Source organism: Apium graveolens, chromosome 11 (assembly GCF_009905375.1).
Source record: "Apium graveolens cultivar Ventura chromosome 11, ASM990537v1, whole genome shotgun sequence".
Classification (NCBI taxonomy): domain Eukaryota; kingdom Viridiplantae; phylum Streptophyta; class Magnoliopsida; order Apiales; family Apiaceae; genus Apium; species Apium graveolens.
The window spans coordinates 197281402-197296567 of NC_133657.1; the positions used below are offsets into that span (position 1 = coordinate 197281402).

At 34.5% G+C, this 15166-nt stretch overlaps 1 protein-coding gene and 1 pseudogene across 1 annotated transcript; both read right to left on the reverse strand.

Moving 5' to 3' along the window:
- Nucleotides 1–484: 484 nt before the first annotated feature.
- On the reverse strand, nt 485–1764 carry LOC141696441 (uncharacterized). The gene is made up of 2 exons (XM_074500582.1): nt 1224–1764; nt 485–1098 (listed from the first exon to the last, which is right to left on the reverse strand). The coding sequence occupies exons 1-2, from the start codon at nt 1762–1764 to the stop codon at nt 485–487; spliced, it is 1155 nt and encodes a 384-aa protein (XP_074356683.1).
- Nucleotides 1765–4298: 2534 nt separating this feature from the next.
- Nucleotides 4299–13875, reverse strand: LOC141697016 (uncharacterized; annotated as a pseudogene).
- Between the last annotated feature and the right edge of the window lie 1291 nt (nt 13876–15166).

Below are 15166 nucleotides of genomic sequence, written 5' to 3' on the forward strand. Positions count from 1 at the left end.
ATAGGACCAATCGACTCTATCATAAGCTTTCGAAATATCCAACTTCAATGCAATTTCACCCTCATGACCTCTATTTTTCTTCTTCATAAAATGCAAAATTTCGAAGGCAACTAACACATTATCAACTATATTTCTACCTGGCACAAACGCGGATTGATTTTCAGAAATCACCCCAGGTAGGATGGTCTTTAACCTGTTAGCTAGAACCTTTGCTAGAATCTTATACAAAACGTTACACAGAGCTATGGGCCTTAGGTCTGTCATTCGATCTGCATTATCTTTCTTTGGAATAAGGATCAACATAGTGTCATTCAAGTTTGCTGGAAAAGTGCACTCAGTCAACCACTCTTTACAGCACTGAAAAACCTCCACTCCAAGTAATTCCCAGAAATTCTGAAAAAATGCTGGATTAAGCCCATCAGGCCCAGCACTTTTGTCTGGGTGCATTTGTTTTACAGCCAACCTGAACTCCACAAAGTTGATTTCAGATGTAAGCTTTTTCATTCTGAGCATCAGATATAACACGATCGACTTCATCATCAACATTGACAGAACTGCTATTAGCTCCTGTAAACACACTCTTGAAATATTCCACAGCCTCTCTGCACATATCATCATGACTGCTAATAATCTCATTCTCATTGTTAACGAGATGAGATATAAAATTACTCTTCTTCCTCTTCGATGTTGTTGCATGAAAGAACTTCGAGTTTGTATCCCCTTCAGTCAGCCAAAACGCCTTAGCTCTCTGCTTCCAATATTGTTCCTCATGTAGTAATAATTCCTCCAATTTTCTTCTTTCCCCAAAGTAGCACCTGACACCCTCTTCATCACTTCTGTCAATCAGTTCGTTCAGAATCGCCTTCTGTTTTTTGACTTTGTCCCTAAACTTATGGAAAAAATTTCTTCCCCATTTGGCCATAAACGACGATATAGACATTAGCTTCGGGAGTAAATGCATCCTAGGAATTTCCTTCCACTGATTAGAAACCTCCTCTCTAAAACTTGGTTCGTGAAGCCAGGTATTTTCGAATTTAAATCTAAATTGCTTCCTAGAGAACTCACTGTTAAAAAGCTCTAGAAGAATAGGATCATGATCTGATTTAATTGAATGAGTCACAGATAACTTACATAGAGGGAACTTTCTCCACCACTGATCGTCTGCAAAGGCTCTATCCAGTCTTTCCCTCACCCAATTTTCTGTACCTCTACCTTTTTCCCACGTGAATTCACCCCTGTTAAGTCTAACTCCACTAGACTACTATCTTCGATTGCTGCTTTGAAACCATCCAGTAACGACTGAGGATGGCCATGAGACCCAGATTTATCCGTCACAAATAACATATTATTGAAATCGCCATATATGCACCACATAATATTATCATGTTTAACTAAGCTACGAATAAGATTCCAAGAATCATGTCTTCTATTTCTCTCTGGCAAACCGTAAAAGCAAGTCAATCTCCAATCAACATTCGACCTGTTCATAATGTGGACATCGATATAATTAATTGAGTGATTAACCACCCTGCAATCTATAGTCCTTTTCCACATAATAGCCAAACCACCTCCTCTCCCTACTTTGTCTATAGCAAAATAGTCAAAAAAACCAAACTTCTCTGATAACTTCTTAATAACCTTTGTTTCCACCAATGTCTCTGATAAGAACACAAAATCAGGGTTACGCGATTTTAATAAATCTCCAAAAAGACGAACTGCACGGAGGCTCCCCAAACCTCTGCAGTTCCAGCTTAAACAATTCATAATGGCTGGCTAGCTTGCACTGCAAGCTTAGCCAAATCCGTCGAAGAAGAAACTAGACAATCAGAATTAGAAAGACTAGTTTCAGAGTACACGTTTACTTTTTCACTTCTCTATTTCCATAAAAGAATTAACATCTGGGCCTCTCCTTCTTTTACTACGTTCCTTAATATTAAGCCCATTTAATTCCTCCTCAGAAGGCCCAACTTGACTTTTGAAATTGGCCGCCAAAACAATCTCATTTCTATTATTATAATTAATATCCAAATTGACAGCTTTATTAGAAAATGAGTTGCTAATATTACGCCCAGGAACCTCGCGATACACCACCTGTTTACCAGACTCCCGTGAAAAGTGTTGATCAAAATTTGAAATCCCTTGATTCGCGCCCCAGGCTTCATCTCTCTCATCCCGGAGAAACTTACTCCGATCATTTCCTGCCGCTCTTCTTGCCGGAGCCCTAAGCCAAACCCCCCATTCTCGTACACCATCTTTGATTGACAGACTAAGTTTTTTATCACAGAACCTTTCCGTATGCGTCACGAGACCACAAACGAAACAGAAATCCCCGAGTCTCTCATACTTACATTGAACGATACACTCCGTACCATTTTTCCTACATATCTTCTTCTTACGCTTCAACGGGTGCCTTACATCGACACTGATTTTGAGACGCATACTTTCACGCCAGATGCTATAGTTGTTATTTGGATCATAAGAGATAAATGAGCCAAAAAAATTACCCAGTTGAAACTCAACCGCCTCTGTCATTAGTCCCGAAGGGACACCATATAATTGAATCCAAAACTGTAACTTAAAAAGAGGGACCTCCAATGGATCTTCACCAGCATTAATCTTCCCAATAACAAGCATTACATTGTCAAAAGTCCATGGGCCACCATTCAACACCCAATCCATATCATCAACATGGTAAAACTGAAACAAATAGACACCTGGCCTCAGGTCCTTAATGTTGATTCCCCTTGCTGGACGCCAAATATCTGCAAGTTTGGATTTATAGCCCTTACATTCAAGTTCTTTTCTGTCAAAAAACTGACCCACTAAACACATCTGAAACTTATTGGATACGTCCTCCGCCTCCTCATCGAAGATGAGTTCTGTATTCTCCTCATCATCGATTCCCATCCCTTCCATTTGAACATTAATATCATCAACCCTCGCTATGACAAAAGCTCTCACACTCTTACTAAGAAGATAGGAGAGAAAAACAAAGGCTCTCAATTCATAGGAGCAGAAAAATATTCACTTATTAAATTTATGCATACTCTTAAAATTATTTTATTCTATCCCGGTGACATTTTTTTCTCTACAAAACCTATAATGTAGGGGGTTATAACGATTTTTTTCCGCGTAGATTGAACTGAATAGTACCAACTTTATTTTAAAACTAAGTAGAGTAATTTATAAAATTAATAAAATCCACAGTTCATTAGTGAGAACGTATTCAAAACCTGAAATAAATAAATTATTACTACTTTCACGAACATCCTGTATTCAGGCCAGACCATCTGTCTGTTTATATTATGTCCTTTTCCTACCTTGATCTTATAATTTGTTCATATTTCTCAGTTGCTAAGTTCAGCCATGATCTTCCTATCGGCATTGCAATCTCTCATTTTGCGGATACGGACTAGGCCCCCACAAATCCCCTAAAAATTCATATATGTTGTTGCATTGAAATACAATATCACCATTCACCATCATAGGTTTGCTGTATATTACATGTACAGTATATTGTCACGCCCCGCCAAAATTCATTTTTTTTTGTAAGCGAAAGATTTAGAAAAGATCGGAATGCTCTGGATGACTCTAGAATATAGCAGAATATTATAAATATCTTTAGAAGGCGCTTGAAGATTCAAGAATGATCTAGAAAAATAACCTAACTCGGGGAGCATGGTGGAACCTCCTTGGAGTTTTTTAGAGATTTTGTATGTGTGCTTATGTATATTCTAGATAGGCAGATTCTATATTAATAATGTATATATAGTTATTGAAATAACCTAGAAGCATGTGAGATATATGAATAAGCAAGACCCCTCATTTAGAAAGGCATAGAAGAAATTGCGAGAAGTCAGGGGAGAAGATCTCTTGCTGCGGAATGACCGTACCCTTACATCTCAACTGTAAGAGGGACATGTGTACTGCGAGCGAGTGCTAAACTTTGTAATACTGGCAAGAAGGGTTAGTGTGGATCAAGATCCGTAATATTGGATTACTAAGAAGGGTCATGGATGGACTTGGAAGGGACGAATTCCAAGGCCGTGAAAATATGTTCCAGGCATAAAATGGGAACAGCATAAGAAAACACAGTTTGCTGCAAAACAATACCATTTAAAACTCTTCAACGGATACATAGGTAGCTTACTAGCTTCGATGCACGCATCTGCGGCCAAGGACCTGTATCATATTTAGAAGCAAAACTACATGTTGCACCGTTGTTTCACCATTATGACGGTACTTTGCTGCCACAAAACTTGTTGATTATTCACAAAGATAGTACCCAGAAAAATAGCTAACCACAATGTGCTATTTAACTACTACAAAATTCTGGTATTATAAATTTATAAATTTATGATAATACAAAAGATAACACAAATAAAAAAGGATCCATCAGATCCAAAACCAGGCTCCCGTTTCTACATTCTCATGACGACTGAATCATGAGATTACCAAAAGTACCATCTGGCCTAGAGAAAGGTTTCTTTTTTTGTTTGTTTGAAATATGTATCTGAACCAAAAGCTTGAGAGCTGATTATTTTGCTTATGTGCACTTCAGGGCTGGAATCTTTAAAGTTATTAGATGATTTTGGACAAAACCCAGACTCCAGATGTATGACCTATCACCGCCTCTACTTCTGCAATTCAGCAGCAAAGAATATTACTTAATAAACAAGGGAAAAGATACATATTATAATATTGTCAAGGGTGACTGGACTAGTAAACATAAACAAGATTCTGAGCATGAAATTTACCCGAAAATGCAAAATGGTTTCACTATACACTTCTATGAGAACCATCTAGTTACATATCTCTTAGCCTATCCTCTTCCCGACCATTTGTAGCATTTAGTTGCTGTTGCAACTGAGAAACACAAGAAAAGATGTAAGTTGTCAAAGCACATCCAAAGATTATCCAAAGATATTTAATTATATCCATAACAAATTGAGCAACGTAAAACTCACCTGTATATATTTAAGTTTTTCCGCAGTCAACTCGCTAGTTAAGCTTACCAACCTGTAAGATACCACACACAAAGAAGCCACGAGATTAAACTTGCACGTTAGGTATTTGTGTATACTTTTTTACCAACAGATAAAGCCTCTTCTGCTGCCTACCTAGTTTGAAGTTCAGAAATCTTGAAAAGCAGTAAACGCTCCCTTTCAGAAGCAGATTCAACCTGAACACACGTAGAGTGGTAGGCCATTACGAAATAGAAATTCTATTAATAACATCGTTACTTGTAACTGCAATGGGCCATGTATACAGAATAATGACTACATGCTCAGGCATGTGGGTTCAATATGTAACCCATCACTTTATACTACCAAGGAAACATCTAGTGTTTTTCAAAATAAGAATCAGAACAAGGAGCACTTTAAATTTATTTATACCAACTACCTTTTTTTTTGCAAACAAAACAACCTTCCTATTAAGGTTAGCATACCAAGTTCTAAGCCACAATTTTTTCAATTGAAAAACATGATTAAGCCTTTTTACAAGCATAATCTGCTGTCCCCTCCCCCAAGCTAGAGTTAAAACATGAAAATTAACATATTACGCGGAAGCAAGTGTCAATTTACATTTGCTTTAAGTTAAATTTTGTCCATTTACCCACATGAATCAAATATAATCATGTAGCGCTCCACTAACATATAACACTAAAACAAGTGTTCGAATCTAATGCAAAATTTATATAATGTGCATGTTGCAGTTCAATTTATCACTAGAAATAGTACAAAAGCCTTAAATATGGATATATGCACCTACCGTGCCATTATTTTCTGAACTACGAGGTAGAGGGGGTAACTTTCCATTTGGAGAACCTGAAATAAAAAATAAAATGTTAAGCTTTCATGTTCGCAAAAAAACATGATCATTTTCCACCATAATGTAATATTACACCCCCTCCATTACAAAAGAAGAGTCCCTTTCAGATTTTGAAGTACTACATGAGCAAGAACCCCAATGCAAATTTGATCTGTTGCACTTTTAATCTCACCAAGTGCATAAAATAAATATAGAGACATGGTATACACGAGCTAAAAAGAAGTTCTATATTAGGAACGCAGAAAGTAATATGATTTTTTAAAATTCTGCTCACCATCTACAACCTCAGACATTTGCAAGCTATTCAACAAATTCATAATGAGATCCTGGCATAATAACAGAAATTCATTAATCCCGTATCCAAGTCTACATGCCAAACATCAGATTCTAGTTACAGTCATGCAAGGTCCTACTTTACCTGTTGGATTGATGTCTGCTGAGAAAGGTTTTGAAGATGTGGCAAAAGAAGAGATGCAGGCAGATTCTTGTTGCTAGTCTCCTTGGGTGATTGCCCAACAGGCTGAATACATGATAACAATTCATAAGAAAACATAAGACTACCAATGAACATAAAATTCATACAATTAACAGACATGAATACAATAGCATCTCATAACATACAGCAGCACCCATGCTTGAAAGTTATATTGGCAGAGAATAAAATGTCCAATTTGCTATCTTCTGTTAATTGTGAATTTTAAACAAGGAATGACAAAAGGTAAAAAGAGAGAAGGTAGCCTTCATTTTATTTACATTTCTTATAATGCCACTTGTGAGATGGAGGAATAAAGTTCTTTTTCTATTTTCTTGACATGAAATAGAAAGCAAAAAGAGTATTTTCATGTCTTTGATATTTGCAAGAAAAAAATGCATGTTATATTATTCTCTCCTCTAATCAAATACATTCCCGTGTGAAGTCTTATTCTGTTACTGGGTTTCAATTTCATAAAAATTCAAGAGTTCAGCAGACAAACCATTTGTTTAGAATCGAACATCCAATCTCCAACGCTAGCAGACTTCTTTATAGGGGAACCCTAGAAGATAGTGTAACATATATCAGAGTGCACAAATTATACATGAACATACTTCACACACTACTGCGGTAAAAATCATTACGATCATTCAATCAAATAGAATATCTTAAGAAAGTGACTTTACCTTGAGATCTACATTTTCCGATGTTACTGAGAACCGCCCCCTTATTTGTACAAAATTTGTCTTTGACTTGTCATCATCTCTGTATCCTGTTACAAAAATTACAACATTACACAATTAGTTATAGAGTAAAAACTTAATTGTTCTCCTCAACATTATGCTGGCAGCTAATAATTTAGTCATCACATTCATAGATGTCATACTGGTGATGTGCATGTAAGTAAAATCTAGTATAACCTGCTGAAGGTTTTATTGGAGCTGATAGACTGTTTGCTGAAGCTCGATTTGGTAGCATCAAGGGACCGCTAAAGCTGGGTGCCCTCCGTACTTCACGGTAGACTTTTTCGGCTGGTTGTTGGTTTTCAGTCTCGGACCTAAATCAATCAAACCATAAGACTAAAATAACACCACCACAGAGACATTGCTCATATGTAAAATAAGATTCACCTAGTAGAATGTTATGTATCTCAAGGTCATAAACATGAAAAATATGCAACATAGTGAAATCACTGTCATATGCATATATAACATACAATACAATAAAGTACATCAAATCTATTAGTACGTGCAGAATAACCTTTCTAAGATGCGCATGCGCTCTGATATTGCACCAGCCACAAGAGGTCCACTCTGGCTTTGGCGACTTGTCCCGGTCAAAACTTTAGTCTTGGCCTGTGCTGTGCTACTTTCTGATGCGGAAGGTAGTAGATCGGGTTTTGAACTGTTTTTTACTGTTGGACTGGCAAGCATCAGAGAATCACTTTCAAGATTTTTTCCTGTCTTGTTTAAGCTTGCAGCCATAGGTACCTCATCCCCGAATTCCTCTTCCCTAGTAAAATAAAGAATAACAAATATAAAAAATTAATGTAACACGACAAAGCACAATATATATAGGAACAAACACAAACATAGACCAGCAATGGGGGCACCGTGCTGCCGTGTTGAATAGAAAACAGAGATGAGGGAAGGAATAAATTCTCTTTTATAGATAAGACAATTCGATTAGTTGCTCCTTCATTCCAAATAGATTACCCCAAAATAGAGTAGAGACTTCACTAACAGATAATAGAGGTTATCAAAATATTTAATTAGAGAACGATGAAAAAGCATAAGGTACATAAAACAAGAGTATATCTTTTTTTTTAAAAAAATACCAAGTGATCTCAAAGATCACATACAGGCAAACATACAAGGTTTACAGAGAACAAAAATAAAGTCTACAGTTTCCGGTATAAACATTTACAGGTAGTACAAATTATCCAAACATAAATGAAAAAACATTTGCTAATTTAAAATATCGTAGGAGGAGAAACCCTTTCAAAGAGGGATTAGGCCAGGATAGATCGAGTTCTATCAATCTTTGTCATTAGCAAGACTTTACTTACTGTAGACGTCTGCTTTCACAATGACTGTAGGATATCGTAAATATTAAAACTGCGTGGTGGCAGAATATTTACCTGCAGACAATATCACTCGTGGAAATGGATTTCTGTAAACTAGAACTAGGACCCGCATCCTGCGAAGAGCAAGTAGTTATAGCAATATTAGCTAAACTTGAATTGAATGACCTATATGTAATACTGCTATGGTCCATATTAACAAAAAAAGTACAAAGAACCAACCTTCCCACGCATATAAGAGTTCATGCTTTCATCTCCCAACCTACTCTCGACTGTTTCGTCATCATCTTGCACCTACCAATAAGTAGCAGTGTTGTACATTGATCAATTATTATGATGAGCTGTGTGGCTTAAAGAAAAAATTAAAAGTATAGGTACCAGTGATGCTTGCACTTTTAAGTCCTCGATGTCGAAGTTCCATGCACTAACACCTCGTTGGTACTCACTCTGGAAAGAATGGATAAAAATGTTACTACAAATTGATGAAAGGAAGGAGAACAAGGAAATAAAAATGCAAATGAAGAAAAGCAGGAGATGAATTGATAAATTAAAATTGAAATATATTCAAATAATAAACATTCAGTATCGTTCATTATCTCTGTTTAAATGTTTTAGCAAGACAAATATTCAGGGCCATAGTAACCTGATCGAGTATTCCAAAGAGCAATTACTAGTAACTATCACTTATACTATATGGTACTGGGTTAACAATGGAACCAAGTAATTACATGCATAAAGGATTTTGCATTCAGACCAATTAAATATCACTATTGCCTCGGTCAACAGCTATGATTAATTATGATAAATATAATTATATAGTCCTTAAGCAATATTGCTAAATTTTGCAGTTACCCAATAAACAATTGGGAAAGTGTATCAGAATTTGTAACATGAGATTTATGAATAAAAACAAAGAATTTACAGTGATAACACAAGAAAGCATGGCGTTTAACCTATGTTGTAATGCCTCTACCTGAGAAATTGCTTCTTGCTCTGCAGAAGGCATTTTTTTAAGAGCTAATTGTGCAGCATCTTTTTGCTGCAGAAAAAGTATAGGTAAGCTCTAAATTAAAAAAATAACAATAATAACAAAATAAAAGAAAGAACTCAGATTCTAAATACGACAGCATGCCTGGAGGGATTTCACACGATTCCATAGCGGTGGCAAGTCAGCAAAAAGTTTCCTTATAGAAATCTCGGGAGGCTTTGCATACTTGAAAAAGGAATGTTTCAGAAGCTTTTCAGCAGTTGGTCGTTTTGTTTGATCTTTCACCAAGCACATTGCGACCATTTCTTTGAAAGACTGTTGACAACTGGATGTTTTGTAATTATCAATCTATTAAATGATACATAACAATAAAAGAAACACACAGCTTCTTCAATGAGTTAAGAAAACATTTAATGTTTACGCCTGCACAGATTGAGACATAAACATATTAATGTGGCATAAACAAAGAGCCAAAACAAACAGAGCACCTTGGAGAATCGTTTGTCACGGTCATAGTCCAGTCCAGGTGGTGCATTTTGAATGGTCATTAAGAGAACCTGCAGAAGAGCAGAAGAGAGTACAATGTTGTCAATGCCGGATGCAAAGTAATTGCCTTAAAGGTAATACAGATGCTTTGTTATATTCATTCTGTCAGCATAGTGACATAGACACTGTACCTTCATTGGAGGATATTTTGAAAACGGAGCGTGCCCATGTGCCAATTCCAATGCAGTAATTCCAAAAGACCATATATCAGCTCTGTCAAAAAATACAACAAAGAAATAACCAAATGATAATTATCCTTGTGATCCCCTTACTCTGTTCATAGAAAAAAGAGCAACCCTCGTACAAACATGATAACATCTTGTCATTAATATTGAGTTTTTAGGAATATAGTATATTCGTATCGAAATACTTTGGAGTGGACTACATATTAAAAAAACGACTGCTTGAGAATATTAAATTGAACAGATGAATAGATTTCAAATATGTATATAGATAACCAATTAACTTCCTACAAAAGACTCAAATAATTAAATAAAAAAGTTATAATTCTATTCTCTATTTCTCACTCACTTTTTGTGTGTGCGTGTGTGTGTGTGTACGAGGGAGAAGCATATAATGTAACGAATGAAATGATTAGAAAGGATATTAATAACACTCACAAAGTTATTAAATTACTCTACATTATTAATTATGCAATATCTGAAAGGTGGAATCTAGAGGCATCGCATCTCAAAAGTGATAGAGAACAGCTAAGACCTTTACTATAAGATATCAGGGAAAGAGAAACAAAATTTAACTTTATTGGTCGTCCAAAGTTGACCAGTAAATATATATTAATTATTTATTTAATAAAACGACCATACGGATGTAGTAACAGACTAGCACTGCTTTTTCCCCATCCTTAGCATCACTTCAGTATAAACTTTATTGGTAAATTAGATACAAATATAGATACCTAATCATAATGCTTTCCTCATTTCAATCTTTACCAAACAACAATGAAAAATTGTGCGCTTGTGTGTTTCTGTGTACAAAATTTCAGAAAATGCCAGCATCTCAATTAATAATCTGCATGCCATGCACATTCCTTAGAAGCCGTGTGCACTGCATGAAACCTAGCTCAAGCTACTGTAATATGTATGCACACAAGAAATTATAGATTCCTATTACTTGCCACTTATTGGAATACAAACCTAGAACTACAAAAGTATAACTACAAAACTGTGCCAAAAGACACTTTATAAACAATTCAGCAATTTAGGAAAACCAATTATAATCGCTGAAATAACAATCATGAGTTAAAAACAGGTGGTATTTTAACTATTACTTGTCATATTGTACTTCTCACTTCTATATGGTCATATAAATACTGCTACTAAGGCCATCTACTATTCATGGAAAAGGAATGATAAAGTTTTGAAGAAAAAATGTTGACAAAGATATAGAGTTGTTATATATTAAAAATACAGTGGTGAAGAAACACTCACTTGAAATCATACCCACTTCCAGGTTGTAACACCTCTGGAGCCATCCTACAAAACAAAAGAACATAATTAGATCAATCTGTATCATGTTTAGATGCTTGATGTATAGTAGGGATTCCACTTTGCTTTAAATACATCTTGCTAAAGAAATTCAATTTAAAATACAAAAGTACTTTGAACTATGTATTTTAGATCTTCAATTATATTCTACTTCAGTCTACATTTCAGTAGTTTTTTTTATTTTATATTCCTCTTTTACAGGTTTCGTACTCATTTCTTTATAATCAGAAGTTCTGATTATAGTTCCGAGTCAGAAGTATAATGTGACAAAAAGAGAAGGGATCGGAAAGCTTAGTTTCCATTAACAAATTTTACCAGCAAGGAGTTCCCACAAATGTATTTCTTGACCGCTGTCTGTCACCTTGGTCAAACATACAAGCAGAAACACCAAAGTCTGCAAGCTTCACCTTCCCATGACTATCTAGAAGTATATTACCAGCCTGCAACATTACATTTAATAAATTAACATATAAAATGAGTTAGGATAATTAGATAAATTAAAATTCTCCTATCATTGCAACAAATGTCAGATTCAACAACCTTAACATCACGATGGATATGTCCATGGTGATGTAGGTAGACCAAAGCCTTGAGAGTTTCTTTCAAGAAAGAAGCAATAGCAGACTCTTCGAATCCATCTGGGTATGCTATTTTCATGAGATGAAGACAGGAACCTTCATCCATAAAAGGCATCACAACCCAAAGATTGCGGTCGACAACAAACGAACAATGTGCCGTTATAACATTGGGATGCTTTATTAGACTCATTGTTTGAGCTTCCCTGCGAATGTCATCCTGCAATAGAAAGCAATCTCAAACGTCAGCACAAACGGCAAATAATTCAGGGAACAATAAATACATAAATAAACTAGGGTGAGCACGTGATAGGTAAAACCAGACAATATGGCAAATGATAAACTTGACCGTTAGAAATGTAAAAGCACATTGGAAATTCAAAGAACGGAACTTTTACAGTTATTAAATCCCTTTTAAGCCATAGTCCCAAACACCCTAAATTAAGTCATCCAACGTCATCGATGTTCCCCGCCAATTTCAATCAAACAGTAGACTTTCATTTAAACAACAGAAACTGCATTTACTCATTCGTAACCACAACAAACGCTACAGTAACAAAACCTACAAACAGAATGCATTAAAAAGATAAAAAGTTTCCAACATCTATCTCATTTTTGCAAGTAATTTCCCTATATACAGACAAAATATCTCAATAACAAATCCAAATACACATCAATTCAAACAAATAAAATTAAAACCATTCCATAAATCATACATCAGCAACAAAAATAACAAATGATAAAATAAAAACTAATATGTTTACCTTTTAGTGACCACAACAAACCCTGCACTGAAAAGGCCTCTAACAAAATGCATTTAATAGTTAAAAACTTTTCAAAAACTATCCAACATTCACAGTTACTTTGCCTCCACAAAAACATCAATTCTCAATACATCCCAAACTAATCAGATACAACTACAAAGCAATTCAAGCAGTTAAAACATTCCGTGAATCACACATTAGCAACAACTAAACCAATAACTAAAGTCACATAACATTATAATACAACCAAAAAAAACTAATCAATTAAATATTGTTTTGCAATCAATTCTTTCCTCCATAGCCAAAATCAACCAACAAAATGAAACACAAAAACAAGTTAGCAATTATACACTAATATATTCACATACATGATACATACAAATATATATCAAATTCAACAAGTTAAACCCACGCATTTCACAACTTATAAAAACTCACTAGCAAATCCAAACACATAAAAACATTCCGAAAACCAAACATATCAAACAACCAAAATTTGTTAAATACATACACAAACAAAATCAAGCAACAAAACAATCAATCAACTAAATCCAAAGTCAAATCAATCCGATACAAATAAACACATACACATAAAGATTGAAACGAAATGAATGAGAGGGGGGCAAGAACAAACCAAATTGCTATTACAAGCGATCGAGATCCAAACATTTAACAGCAATAGTTTCATTAGTTGGCACATAGATCGCTCGATACACAGTAGCACTTGCTCCATATCCAATCTCTTCCAACAACTTATAATCATTCGGTGTTGCTGAATAGCATCTCTTTTCGCCTCCCATGGCATATAATTTGTATCTCTCACCACACACAATCCGCCTGTTAAACACACACAATTTCAACTTTCATTTTACAACTCATGAAATTATTACACAACATAAATGAAACATAAAATAAACATAAACATGTTTGTATATGTTTGTGCAAGTATACTTACAAGATGTGTGAGTTGAAGAGACTTGGTTGGACTCCGACCGATGTGGTTTGTGTTTGAGAGTTTATGTTTATGTTTTGTGTGTTGTATGTATAGATTGGTTATAGATACATGCGATTTTCTCTATGCTGGACCTTATATCTATCTTATGAGTAGACACGAGGTACAGAACTGCCTTAACCCCGATGCCACGTGGGCGCCGCACTATATGGGACTTTGTGGGACCCTTTGTCCTTTTTTTTTACCTTTCTATTTTTACCTTTTTGTGATTATTTTATTAGGTAAATTAGCTAGGAAATTAATTTCTAATATGGATTTATTTCATGGTTTTTAAGTAATATAATCATTTCTCACATAAGTGTTTGAAACAAATGTACAAAAGTAATATAAATAAAAGGTTAGTTTACGGGAAAAACTTTATTTCAATACATTAATGTGCAATTTATTTAAAACTAATCTTTTGACTTTACTAAAAACAAAGATGTATGTGCCTATGCTTTTGATATCAAAAAAAATATCCTTATTTAAGGTATTGTTAAAAAAGTTTTATGAAATGGGGTGGGGTCTTTAATATATATGACATTCCAAAACCCTACATAATTAGGAATACAAATTATTTTTACTTTTGATAACCCTACATTGAGAGACGATAGCATTTTTTTTTGCAATTTGGTGATATGGCCTCTACATTCAGAGAGTTTTTATGTTCTACATATTATAAAATTAGGAAAAAACAAAAGTCCTTAGATGGAAATTACATGAAAAGATTGATCCCCTTGAATTTGTATAGGACTTTTATTACTCATTTTTAATTTTTTAATGTTAATTAATTTTTTTTCATAAACTAAAGTAACAAATAAAGAAAATATGACAACTCAAGAATGCACAACAAGAACCATGTTTACCAAATTTTACAGTTTCATTTGAAGTGAGTTTACCTTTATGTGAATGAAATTTAATTTCAAAGATAAGTATGAATTGAATATAAATATTGTATATGACGCTATAATAGTTTGACCTAAGGATTAAAAAGAAAATAAAGTTTGTTGAGAAGGCCGATGGTTGGAAGGAGAGCGTTAGAGATAACAATAAAGTAAATTGACAAAGGTAGGAAAGCGTTAGAGATAACAACAAAGTAAAATGAAAAACGTACTTAGATTGATGTCTTATGGATAAAGATAAAAAGGACGTAAGCAAATTTTGTATAAAAAAATATTATATTCTAATTTGAGATGACGGAGAAATTGATATCTAAGTTATTGAAAATAATAAAATTAAGAAAATGTGGACCGAACATTATTTAAAAAAGACATATAAAAGAATATTATTAATATTTAAAAGTTTATAAAAATATAAAGATTTATAGGGATTAGAATACAAAATAAAGTAATAACATTTAACAAGAAACAATATTAGAAACTCAAATTGACACAATTACAAGTTTCGCTA

Bases quoted from the DNA above. Each gene is read 5' to 3' on its own strand.
- LOC141696441 (XM_074500582.1), bottom strand. From the start codon at position 1,764: ATGAATTGTTTAAGCTGGAACTGCAGAGGTTTGGGGAGCCTCCGTGCA. The intron at 1,099-1,223 runs GTGGGAAAAAGG...CAATTAAATCAG, and splicing joins CTTAACAGGGGTGAATTCAC to ATCATGATCCTATTCTTCTA.